At 49.8% G+C, this 12,525-nt stretch overlaps 1 protein-coding gene across 14 annotated transcripts in view; it reads left to right on the top strand.

Annotated features, from left to right (window-relative positions):
• The first annotated feature begins 1,016 nt into the window (after positions 1 to 1,016).
• The window catches only part of ANK1 (ankyrin 1), a 198,342-nt gene continuing 186,833 nt past the window's right edge, over positions 1,017 to 12,525 (top strand). For all 14 annotated transcript variants that reach the window (XM_019742086.3, XM_019742091.3, XM_019742084.3 and 11 more), the window contains exon 1: positions 1,017 to 1,285. In XM_019742086.3, coding sequence (XP_019597645.1) covers positions 1,160 to 1,285 — 126 coding nt within the window. In that variant the 5' untranslated portion in view covers positions 1,017 to 1,159. The remainder of the gene's footprint in view (positions 1,286 to 12,525) is intronic.

The following is a 12,525-nucleotide window of genomic DNA, read 5'->3' as shown; positions in this document are numbered from 1 at the left end:
GTGTGTGTGAATGTTGGGAATGGCGGGGGGAGGTCCCGGGTGCAGAGACCCAGTTCCACTCCCTTCAAAGAGAATCGAAAGGAAACTGCTTACTTCATCTTGGACACGTTTTCTATCTATAATTGGTAAATATGCAAATGAAAGGCCCACATGGTCTAAAAGGGGCAAATCAAGCTCTAAGAGAGCGACAGGGGAAACCGGCTCTTCCCCGGGGAGCCCTGGCACAGCGCGCGCCCCTCCGCGGGCTGCCTTAGCGGGAAGGCAACCGAGGCTCGGCCTTGGCGCGTGGCTGCAGGGCAGCGGCCGCCGCCCGGGGTCGCCCCCGCCCCCACCCCGGCCACGCGGGCCGGGCCTCAGCGCCCCGCGATGCTGTCGTTTCCGCCGTCGCTTCCGCCGCCGCCTCCAGGCGTGCCGGTCCGCAGGGTCGCCTCGGCGTGGGGCCCGCCGCCCGCCGCAGCCTCCCCTCGCCACCCGGCGCGGCGAGGCCACCCGCCGCAGGATCCTCTGCGGCGCCCCAGCGGCTCCGGGTAGAGCCGCCGGTTTTGTCACCCGGGACCCGACGGCGCGGGGCCCGTGTATCTGGCGGCAGCGGCAGCGGCAGCACTGCAGTGGTGGAAGCCCGGCTGGCCCGCCAGTCCCCCGCCGTGCGCTCGCAATGCACCAGCGCGGGCGCCGAGCGCTCCGAGCCTCGTCGGGCCGGCCTGGCTCCCCGGTCGCGAGCTGCACCCGCGCCCTCCTGCGTTAACTGCTGGAGTCCGCCTCCTTCCCGGCCCGCTCGCCGCTCGCCGCAGTACAAGCTGCCTCCCCACCCCCGCCTCCCGCGCCGCCGCCGCCGCCGCCGCAGGAGAAGGAGGGAGGGGCGGAGGGAGGGAGGTGGCGGGGCCGAGCCCAGAGCCGGTCCCCGGCGCCGGCGAGTGAGCTACGGCCGCGGCGGGAGGCGCCATCCGGGGGCCGCAGGGCAGCCGCGGCGCGCCTAGCCCTCCGCGGGGCTTGCAGCCGCCTCCCCCGCCGACCCGGCCGCATCCTTCCCGCGGCAGGGAAAGAAGCTCCCCACTCCGCGGAGCAGAGACTCGTTTTTTCCTTCTCGGGCGGGTGTCGCCACCTGGATTGCCAAGTGTTAGGGGTCCGGGAGGCGGGGACCGGAGCACCGTGACCCACCATGGCTCAAGCGGCCAAACAGCTGAAGAAAATCAAAGACATCGAGGCGCAGGCCCTCCAGGAGCAGAAGGAGAAGGAGGAATCCAACAGGAAGCGGAGGAACCGCTCCCGTGATCGAAAGAAGAAGGTAAGAGGGGGGCGGCGGCAACAGACCAGCGGCAGAGGCGCCCTGGGGGTAGCTGCTGGGGGAAGACGCTCAGCGGACTCAGGAGCGAGGTGGGGGCGCGGGGCCCGGGCGCCCGCGGAGTTGCTGCCGCCCGAGAGTGGAGGGCCCGGGGCAGAAGGAGAGGAGGGACGAGGAAGAGGCTCGGGTGAGGCGGGGAAGAGGACAGGGCAGGAGGCTGGAAGGGCAGAGCGGGCGGCCAGGAGGCGCAGGGCTCACGGCAACTAGCCCGCCTGCCGCCCGCGGAGACCTTTCAGCACCTTGGACAGACGCCGACAGGCCCGCGCTGATCTGGGAGGAACTTTTTCCGCTTCCTGGCGGCAGGCGGGTGGTGGGCTGCTCCACTCCGGCTCGCCGCCTCTCTTGCTTTCCAAGGAAGCACCGGGCTTCCGAGGCTGCTTTGCCCGGCGCCTCCCGCGGTGACCCACTCTTTGGCGCGGAGAGCATCGCTCCCGGGTCTCTAAAGGAGTGGAGCTCCCGCCCTTCCCTATCCCTTCTCGAGCCCAGGAAGCGCCTTTCGTAACCCTCTGGGTCGGCAGCAGAAAGGCATGACCCCAGGGCATTTGGCAACGTCTTCCGTTCGGGTCACTCAAGATGAGCGACTGATGGCCAAGCGGAAGTTCCTTTGGAAGCCAGACACGGGTGCTGTCCAGCCCGGCCTAAGGGCCTGGTCAGAGACTAGGTCTGCCTTTTCGTGGAAGAGTGTGGAGACAAGCTATTCCCCCCACAATGACCCAGACACTTTAGGGCAAATGTTGCTATGTTTAGCACTTCCATTTTGGGTCTGGGGTCTTCCTACCCCTGACTCAAAGCACCTATAATGAGGAACACCTTTGCTTGTGATGGGAGGGGGCAGTTAACTGAGCAAAGGGCTCCAGCCAAGAGGTGTTTTCGAGCACCCTGCTCCCCTCCCCCCACCACCATGGAGGACGCCAGGAGTAGGAGGGTGCAGTTTTGGGACTTGAAGATAGGGAAAGCTTCAGAAAAGCCGTTTTAACCTGAAGAAGTCTAGGTGGAGCACGGCCGGCAGCCTCCTGGCCAGGGCATGGGGCCCCTCGGGTTCCAGGACAGAGGCATTGGTCTTAGTTGAGAAGGAACCAGTTTTTTCCTGAAATTGCCTCACTCTGAGAAAGAAGTTTGGAGCCTGTGGTTGACAGCAGAGTGTGGGAAACAGGCTGCCTGTGAGTTCCGCTCCACTTAACCAGTGGACCAGCATCCCACCTTTTCCTAAAGATGACACACAGGGACAGCGAGGGTCTCTGTAACCGATGTAACCAACACTCTGGGCTTTCCTACACCCCTTCCTTCAAAAGACAGCTTCTCTTCCCTCAAGGGATTGCCTTCTTCTGTGTAAATAGTAGTTTCACAAAAGCACCACCCCTCTAGCAGGACCAAAAAAGAGGCCTTCCCCAAACCGATGGTGAATCAGAGTTTGGGTTGGTGCCACTTAGAGAGAGAATCTCATCAAGTCCTGCTGCTAGGGTCTGAAATACCAGAGCCCATCCTGTGAGTCAGGCAGGGGAACGTCTGGTTATATCTGACGGTGTTCACCCACTTTCTTGGCATGAATGTAAACTTCTTATTAGGAAGGCGTCCTCTCGATTTCAATTTCTGCCTATTGCTTTAGGAGCCAAGCCGATCTTCTCTCCCAAACTGCTCACTCTATGTTTTTATCCCACTTTTTCTCTTGAGCTTCTTCCTGGATGCTCCTGATACCATAAATAATTTTTTTTGAGCAATAGTCAAAGGAATACTCTCCCTTTTTCTTCTTTGATTTCCTTTCATTCTGTGAAACTCTCTTCAATGTAACTCCGAATCCTGACTACATGTAACACACGCATATAAAAGTGCAATTTCAATATTCTTTTTACTCCTTTGGTCTTAACGTTTACATTACTAGTCAACTTTATTTCTATTTTCAGTGCTAGATGATAATATATTCCCCTCCCCCTGAGTTGTGTTATGTCGTTTTACTAGCTGGTCACAGCATACTGCGTCAGTAGCATTCAAAAATCTTCCATACAGATTTTCATTATTTTATGCAGTATCCTGGGTGCTATGATTGATACAACAATAATAAGGAAAGCTTGATTCAAAGTGACAGCGATGATATAAACTCTGAGAGCTGATTCTTTGGGTAAGGGGTAGGTATTTTACAGGGTTAGGTATGGGGGCGTCCTTCATTTGTATTTCATGATTGTGAGTTTTGTTACACATTGGCATGGCCTTGAAAGCCATCTCAGAGAATAGGGTTAAAATTTATAGCAAAATACAAAATGACAGGTAGGTAGAAGACCCTACAGAGAAAAGGTGAGGGAGGCAGGAAAATGCAGAGAGGATGTTTAGAGCAGGCAGGAGAAGCTCATATAGGTCCTGGTTAAGCAGATGGCTGGGTGGCTAAATATAAGGTGAAGTCTAAGACCCATTTTTCACAAATGAAGTAATGTTTAAAGACAGTGTATTAAAATCAAGTGGCTGAGGACTTTACATTTGGTCACCACAGACTGTGGGAATGCTGTGGAACCATCCTTACATCAGCAGGAAGAAAGAACTTCATACACGCAAATAAACAGTTTGTTCCAGTGAATTGGAAACTCGTGTGAATGTGTGGCTGAGCCAAGGGCATTCTGAATTTACTAAAAGGAAAGATGTTTGTCCCACGGGTAACCTAACTGACTGAGCTGAACCGCATTCCTCCCCGTTTGTAGAAATAATCACGGTTGTAACTTCAGCGGTGGTTGCAGTTTTACAGTTGATGATACAGTGTGGGAAGGCGCTTGCTGAGGGGTGCTGTGCAACGGGGGAGGGAGGCTGATGTTGTGACGCACTGACTGTCACAGATAGAAACCACCTCGACACAGGGAATTGAGCTGAAACTCTGGAGCTCCAAAAATGCCTGCATTCTTCTGGGGCTCCATTCAGTTTTCTGTTTCTGTAGCACCCATCCTGGCCCGATGCTTGCTGGTAGAGCTGCAGCTTTTCAAAAAAGAATAAAATCCAGTATTTATGACATTTACTGATAAGTCCCCTTGCTTCTGAAGGTGTGGATGGAAATAAATAAATTGCAAAGCGTTTATAAAGCAGATATTTGTATTCAAATGACAGTTTTCTAGGATGAGGAAGCCTTGGGCGTGAGAATGCCAGTGTTTTTTTTATGTTTACCCAGAGCTTGAATGTAGAAGAGGACAGGGAGGTTGGAGAGAAAGTGAGGCTGAGGATGAATGGGAGGAAGAGGGGCAGAATTGAAGAAAGGAGGAGAGGATGAAGAGGTGAGGGAGACAGAGCAGGAGGGAAAGGGGCTGGCATCACAGCCTTACTTTAAGGGTAACACTAAGCCTGCAGTCACTAAGTACTCCGGGATAGCGTTTACCGAGCTCTCTCCTTGTTCCTCTGGCTACTTCATCTTCCGATGCTGATGAAGGAAAAGTTCATGTCCTATTCGTAGCTGTATACCCAATACCTCGCTGAGCACCTGACAAACAATGGGCATGCAATAAATAAAGGTGTATGGAATGAATGGTTGAATGAGTGGATCCATGTATTTTTCTCTGCTTGCCTAGGTGTTCTCTTGCTCAAAGGCATGTGTTCGGGTGAACAATACACTCTTTGATGGGCTGTCTTTTGGGGGCATCTGAAGAAAGCCTGATAATTTCTTCTTTTCTAATCATTTACTAAATAATTGAAAATCGTAGGCAGGCAGTGGAACCATTTTTTTTTTTTTTTTTTTTTTTTGGTGCAGTGAATTCTACCACTGAGCATATAGTTAGTTCCTTGCAGGGTCTCTGCTACACTAAATGTCAAGTGGTTTTAGCCATTTGGAACAACAGCAGCGTTTGCACAGGGGCCCAAGGAGCCAAGCAGAGGAGGGCACAGAAAGAAAAAAGCAAGCCCAGGAGTGGAAAGCAGCCATCACCACTCTGCTGTGCAGGCCGTCTGTGCGGTTCTCCCAGAAGAGCCCTCAGCCTTCCTCACACAGCTGGCCTGGGCCCTGCTTCTGGACTGCAGAGATGTTTTTCGTTGATCCAGTGATTGGAAGCACAGGGCTGATTTTGGGGTATCTGCACGAGACTGGAGTGGTCCAGCCAGGGCTTATCATCAGGATGGTCAATGGAGGGTGAGGGTGGGGAAAGGGTGAGGGTGGGGTGAAGAGAAGGAAATTAAGCAGGAGGGTCATATGGGCTTATGTCATTCATTTGTAAAGGGCCTCGAATTTTCACTTCTGCTCTTATTTCCAAATGAGTTTATACATTTAATCCAAGAGATAACTGACAGGACAGAAAGAGACTAGGTTCATCACATATCTTTAAACGTAGGTCCTGTTCTTTAAACCTATGTCCTGTTGCTAACCACATCACTAGTGTATGTTGCAATATGAACTGATATTTGTATATAAAGTCTCTGTTTGGCTTTTGAATAGTACATGCTGCATTGCATGTTAATTATTAAACTTGTTAATTTATTAGTTGCAAACCTTTAAAACACACCACAACTTTGGTAACCCTACTTTGGCATCTCTTCTTACGTTATTACCTAGTAAGCCTCAGAAAATGGAAGTGGCCCAGTCCCTCTCGAGCTCTGGGAGGTGCTGGCAGTAGCTGAAGATATGGGAACTTTCCCAGCCTGCTCTATGTCCATCTTCCAGCCTAGTGCTTCCCTCCGTGCTGCAGAGGCAGTGGTAGTGGGGGCTGTTTCCAGGGTGCTTCCATCACTGCCCCCCCCAACTATCTGCTAGACCAGAAGAGCAGGTTTTTGTGGGCAGAGAAGATGTTACACCCTCAGTTACGTCCAGACCTATATAGTTTGCACATCATTTGCTTCCCACAGCCACAGTTCAAAACAGGCGGGGCAGAGCCTGAAGCAAGCGACCTCCCTGTGAAGGGGACCTCGAGCCAGCCTCCAGGCCCTCTCTGTTCTCTTGCTCACCCCATCAAACTGCTGGCTCACCAGTTCGGCCTATCTCCTCTCAATATGGCAATGCTGCTTTTTTTTTTTTAAACCTGTCTAAGGCCTCCTTCCCCCTTCTTCTAATAAACATGAGCAAGCATTGGTAAGTGGATACTGTGTGCCACGCACTTTCCATGTACGTTAACTCATTCCCATGCTTGGTCCCCATTATACCTTTGTATGGCTGATCTGTCATTCATTTCTTCCTCCTTCCATGTCAAAGCCCATCACTCTCTTCTTCAGGAAACCCATTGTGAATGTCCCCTCTTCACCTCCACCCCCATCACTCTTTCTCTACACTCTGCTTTATGTCAGCCTGGCCTTCGTTCTGTGCGTGTGTGAGACTCATTCTTGTTTTATCCCTTCTACCAGATTATAAGCTCCCTGACACCAAGGCCTGAGTCTTTGTATATAACCACTCAGTAAATATTTATGGCTCGAATTGATTCAGAAGCTACATTTAACTGTGGTTCAGACTTTTTTCTTAGTCTTTCTATTTGATTTTGCAAGAGTTGGCCCTATAGAATTGGAAGCAAATATTTTTTCCTCTGAATTATTTTGAGCAAACCAAAGTCTGTTGTCATCAATGTTTGGTTTTTTGGAAAAAGGCAAATAAGCTTTGCTTGGCTCCATATCTCCATTTTTGGTTCTCAAAAAGCAGCTCAAAAGTCTACCTCTTACAGAGTATTAGGCTAGGAGTCATGCCTGGGTTCCAGTTTCAGCTCTTGCATTTATCAGCTACGTGTGTGAGTAAGTCTCTGAATTTCTCTGAGTCTCAGTTTGCCCATCTGTAAAATAGGGATGAGAATCAAATGAGGGTGTGCTTTGTAAAATTTAAAACTCCCATATATTTAAGAGGTTATAGTGAACGACGTGATTGTCTTGTCAGTTAACTTATTCTTTCTAATAAATGCAACGCCAAAGCTCGTGCTAGCCTTCCAGTGGTAGCGTGACGTCTTGATGCTTGCCTGGGAAGGCCAGCATATTATTAATGCGGTGCTAGGAAGTGAGAAGGGGATACTTTAAATCATCTCTTCATTTCATTTTCAGGAAAGGAATGAATTTGCTATTTTGATAAGATTTATTATTCCAGATTTAGTTATCTACATGGATCCAGTTTATAACTTTGAGACAGGCTTTACCAAAATTCTGCCTGGCAATTGGAGCTGTATGTCAAAATGGGAACCTAAAAGTGATTCCTACATTTTCTGAGAATCCCATCATTGGGAGAGCCATGGCCGATATATCCAGAGTGTGGAATATCACAGATAATGGGACACATGGTGTCATGGGCAGACCAGACTCCTCCAGGGAGACTCTGTGCATCTTGGGAGTGCAAGCATAACACATCCTCTAATAAAGGAGAAATTGTGTTATGGACACTCAAAGCAAAGAAGATGTAATGGCCAGCCAATTTTTTAAAAAAACCTTTTTTTCTTATTTGTTTCTGTGACAGGATGCTTCCCCTCAAAGAAAATTTCCCCGTGTTTTTGCTGAGGTGCTGATACATTTTCAGTTTCAGTTACCACATTTTTATTCACGTCAGAGCATCCCTGACAATGTTAGCTGCGAAGCGACCTTCCTTGTTTATCAAAGGTAGAGTCTGTATTTATTGAGAGCCTGCGTGCCCTATAGGCATTACCTCACTGGACCCTCCAAACAAGGGCAAAGCCGGAGCTCAAACCCAGATCCACCTGGCTTCAAAGCTTATCCACACGCTTCTGCACTAAGCTGCCTTCTTAGGTATTTGTTGCCCTCTCAGGAGAGTCAAGGCTATGCTAGGCACTGAAAGCGGAGGTGGACTGATGATATTTTTCTTGCCTTCATGTGAAGGACTTGCAAATTAGTGGGAAAGCTGCCAGAGGAGGAAGTAACCCAAGGCAGAGAGTGGAGGCAGGTGATTTGGGCGCAGGACAGAAGTGCTGGCGTCCGGATTCCAGGTGGAACTGGGGTGTCCAAAGGCTCCTCCGGACGTCTCAGGAGCAGCCCGAGTGATGGCGAAGACCCTGTTCAGGCACCCGGGGAAAGACAAGGGGCCAGATGAAAGAGTGGCTGAAAATTGAGTCCTAGGGGTTACCTGCTCTGTTCACAAAATGGTTATTTCCCCCTTTATTTTCTCTTTGGGAGATTTCTCTACCGAGTACACAGTCAGCATCTTTCGTATAATTGTTTAATACTGTGCTTACATTACACACAAAGATACTGACAAACAGCATTTCTGCTATTGTCATCTATACTTGCTCTGATCTGGAACTTTTACTTAGTACACAGAGGGACCCCGGGACCTCTGAGCTCCTGGGCCTTTACATGACGTGCTTGCCAGGAACCGGACTTGGGGTTCGGTGCATTAGGGACACATAGGAGTAAAAGATGAGCACGACGCAACTCTTGCCCCAAGTTCCCGTGTCCATTCCTGGGATCCCTATGGTCTCATTTCCTGCCCCTAAGAAGTCAAGTGGGAAAAGGAATGCCCACAAAGAGGAGTGTGGTCAGGGAGAAAACAGGCACAGATTAGAAGGCACAGAATATCATTGAAGTAGAATTGGGAGAGGTGGGGAGGGAGTGAGAGGAAGCTGTGGGGACAGAGTCCCAGAGAGCAGTTTCCAGGCTCTCCGCCTCACGTGGAAAGGTGCGGGCTCGGTTATTAAATGGCCATCAGCTGTAATCAGATGGCCATCCGCTGTGGCTGAGTGGCCATCAGCTGTTACTGGTTAGCCATTAGGCACTAATATAACTGCCGCGGCGACGCTAGGGGGTTGGTTGGTTGGCGGAGAAGCAGAAGGGCAGATTGCGGGTAGCAAGTGCGGTTAGCAAGTGTGGATGGTGGATTGCAGATCGTGTGGATCCTACTTCCTGTAGGATACTTTGCCAGTGAAACTAGGGTGCAGGAAGACCCCCCTGTTGGGGTACTGGTGGATGTTTGCTTTTGTGTCTTGACCAGCCACCAGCGAGAATATAGCGGTATGACTCCCCAATCTATGGCTCCGTGGGTGTTCCTTTTTGGCTTCACCATATCCTGCGTTCTTATGTGGGGAGCGCAACCAGAGTCCCTGCATGACAAAGCATTATAGGAAAAGGGAAGGAGGCACTTAATTATGGACTGGCCAGAGTTATGACCCCTAGACCCAATTCTGAAATTGAAGGGACCGCCCAAATACTCAAGGTGAGACTGCAGGAAGAGGGAAGGGAGAGATGGGCACAGTAGCCCCTCAGCTTTGCTAGTATCAGAACCACCTGGGGGGAGAGAGCTTGTTACACGCAGACCTGCTGCACCTCTCCCTGCAGAATCTGATGCTGGGGTGGGTGGGGCCAGGCCTCTCAGGTGAAGTTTGCACAGAGCTCATTGGAGAGCCTCTGTGCTAGCAGACTGACAGGAACAAGTTGATGGAATGTGGCAGAACTAAGGGAGAATCAAACCAGGAGATGAAGGAAAGAGGTAAAGGAGGAGAGGATTGGTATTCACTTATTATTTATTCTGTATCCAACTCCTGAAAGGAGGTGGGCAAGTAAAAAGTTGACTTGAGCACTGTGGCCAGTCATACGGGGGAAGTAAGCCTGGCCAGGGCCCTGGATTGGGCCTGGGGAGGGGAGGGAGCTGAGCAGGCTTCCCAAGTGGAGGCTGGGTCTTCATGGACTGCTAGGGGTCCGCCTGGTGGATGAGGTGTGGAGGGTGAGCAGGTGGGGTCTAGAGGAGGAAGTGGTCTGGGAACTGTGGGGCCAAGAGCAGGAGCAAAGAAAGCAGAGTGAAGGAGGACAGGAGAGGCTGGAGAAGGGGCTGAGACAGGCCCGGCTCTGAGGGGCTCCGGGTAGAAGCCTGAAAAGTTACTTTGCCTTCAGTGCAGAAATGGGGGTATGGGGTGGGGTAATTGGTGAACTGGGCATCTAGAATGCAGAGGGATAATCCAGCTGAGGAATAGGCTGGGGTGACTGATGGGGATGGAGAGCATGTGACAAACTGGAGATATTTGGGTGGTTGAAAACTTGGTCTTCATGAGTAATAAAGTGGGTACAAGGAGGTAGTCATGGACAAGGCTATGTTTCATTTTGACATATGTAACATACTTGCCTGTGTGTGTGTATGTGTGTGTGTGTGTGATTAAATGTCTACCGGACCTCATTTCTGACTTGGTGTTAGGGTAGTTAGTTGGTGGTGCTGTTCATTGAGCTAGGAAAGAGGAGGGGGAGCAGGTTAGGAAGACAGTGATGAGTCCTTTCTCAGTGATATATTGTTAGGTAGCTTCCTGAGCCTCTCAGGTGATAGAGGGAGAGAACTGTTCTTAAGTATCGGGGACTCTGTGAGGCTTATGGTTCGAAGGAGGGGCAGTCAGCTCAAGTCCGAGCTCTCCTGGACTGCTAACCTTCTGAGTGATTGCTTTAAATAGAACACTAGCATGTGATAGAGCTGTCGGGGCCTTGTGGGAACTAAGGAATCTGACTGGTGGATGCCCCTGCTGGCAGGGAAAGCGAGCCCCTCGGGCCAGAGGTGGGCTGTAGGGAGCCAGGACTAACCTGCTCAAACAAATGACTTGGGCACCGTCACCCATATGGTGAAATGCTACGCAATCATTAAACAAGGTGCTTAAAAGAATATGTTTTTAAGACTATGCTTCTAATAAAAAAGTAGGAATATGCTTAGCTGTAACGTAATTTAAAAAAATGTAATGTAATTGTAAAGAAAGACAGAGAATGCACTGCATGTCAAAGAGGGTAGCCAGGTCCTTCTCTGCCTGTGTGTCTTCTGGACATGAAAGCTGGAAGTTATAGATGACATCATACCCCCAATTAAGAATTCCAAGGTGATGTGGACTAGAGCCAAGTAGGTAACAGAACGTACTGGCTCAAAGTGGAGCTGGAGTGTGGTCCGAAAAGTCTGGGTTTTGGCATGTGAAGCCGTCCATTGTAAACCAACTTGAAAATGTGTGTGTGTTGGGTCTAATACTCCACTCTGCCGCCAGACTGATGTTCCAAAAATGCAAATCAGATCTCGATACTCCCTCCTTTAGATCCTTCTTCAGTGGCTTCCTAATTGCCTTTAGAATAAAGTCCAGGCTCCTTACTCTGGCTTCCTAGCTACCCCACCCCCATCTAGCCCGTAGCCGCCGTTCCCATCCCTTTCTTCCTTTCCTACGTGCTGCACTCAGCTGTATTCTGAACTAGTACTTTGGATATGTGTTCTTTCTCTGCCTTTAGGTCTCCTTGTCTGCTGAATCTTTCACTTCAAACACTAACACTGACTCCTCTGTCAGAATTGAGTTTAAACATTGCCTCCCAAGTCCTAGATGAGGTTAAGCTACCCTGCCCCATATTATTCTGGTACGCTTGTGGGCAAGGTGACCAGAAAATTAAAAGGACTTTAGTGTATGACAGGAGGTCATCTTTGATTGTGATGGTGAAGCAGCCATGAAGGGATGTGGGCTTTGGAATTAGATGGAGTCAAATTGTCCTTAGTTGGTGTCCTGGCTCAGATGTGACTAGCTGGGTGACCATGGGCAAGTTGCTCAGTTACCCTCCCTGAGTCTCTGTTTTGCCATTTGTAAGGTGGGGAGAAAAATATCTAGTGTACAACCACACAGGGTTGTTGGAAGGATTGAGTGAGTTAATATGTGTAAGACACCTGGGATATAGTAAGCGCTCAGTAAGTGCCTGCTCCAACGCCTCAGTTCCCACTCAAATCCGTCTCCTACCCTGGAGCAACCAATAAAACCAAGACACAGGCTGTGGACATGTGGGGAGGGGAAGGGCGACAGAGAGAAACACATGTTTGCACCCAGAGCCCTGAATGGATAAATAAAGATTTTTTAAAATGTGACCACTGGAGGTTTCCTCTTTAACCCTAAATAAGACTTAAAAGGTGAAAGTCTGGGCCCACTTTGCTAAATTCTCACCTTGTGTATAATTCAAGCACAGTGAATTCCTTTCCAGAGATGGCTGTGAAGGTTATATCCCAAGGTTAAGCATACTCACTTAGTACTGCTGCCAATTTCTTAAATGAATTAGGAAAGACTGGAGAAATGTGAACCTGATCTAAAACTCCAATTAAAATGAAGAATCGAAAACAGCCCGTCAGAAAAGCTTCAACGTCTGAAATGTCTGTAGAATTGCATTGAATTTATGAAGACGTTACCGTGTTTCCCCAAAAATAAGACCTAACCAGACCATCAGATCTAGTGCGTCTTTTGGAGCAAAAATTAATACAAGACCTGGTCTTATTTTAACGTAAGACTGCATATAATATAATATAATATAATATATAATATAAT

The sequence above is a fragment of the Rhinolophus sinicus genome, chromosome 16, assembly GCF_057876585.1.
Source record: "Rhinolophus sinicus isolate RSI-liver-muscle chromosome 16, RSI-T2T, whole genome shotgun sequence".
In the NCBI taxonomy this organism is placed as follows: domain Eukaryota; kingdom Metazoa; phylum Chordata; class Mammalia; order Chiroptera; family Rhinolophidae; genus Rhinolophus; species Rhinolophus sinicus.
This window is presented reverse-complemented; position numbering and strand designations above follow the sequence as displayed.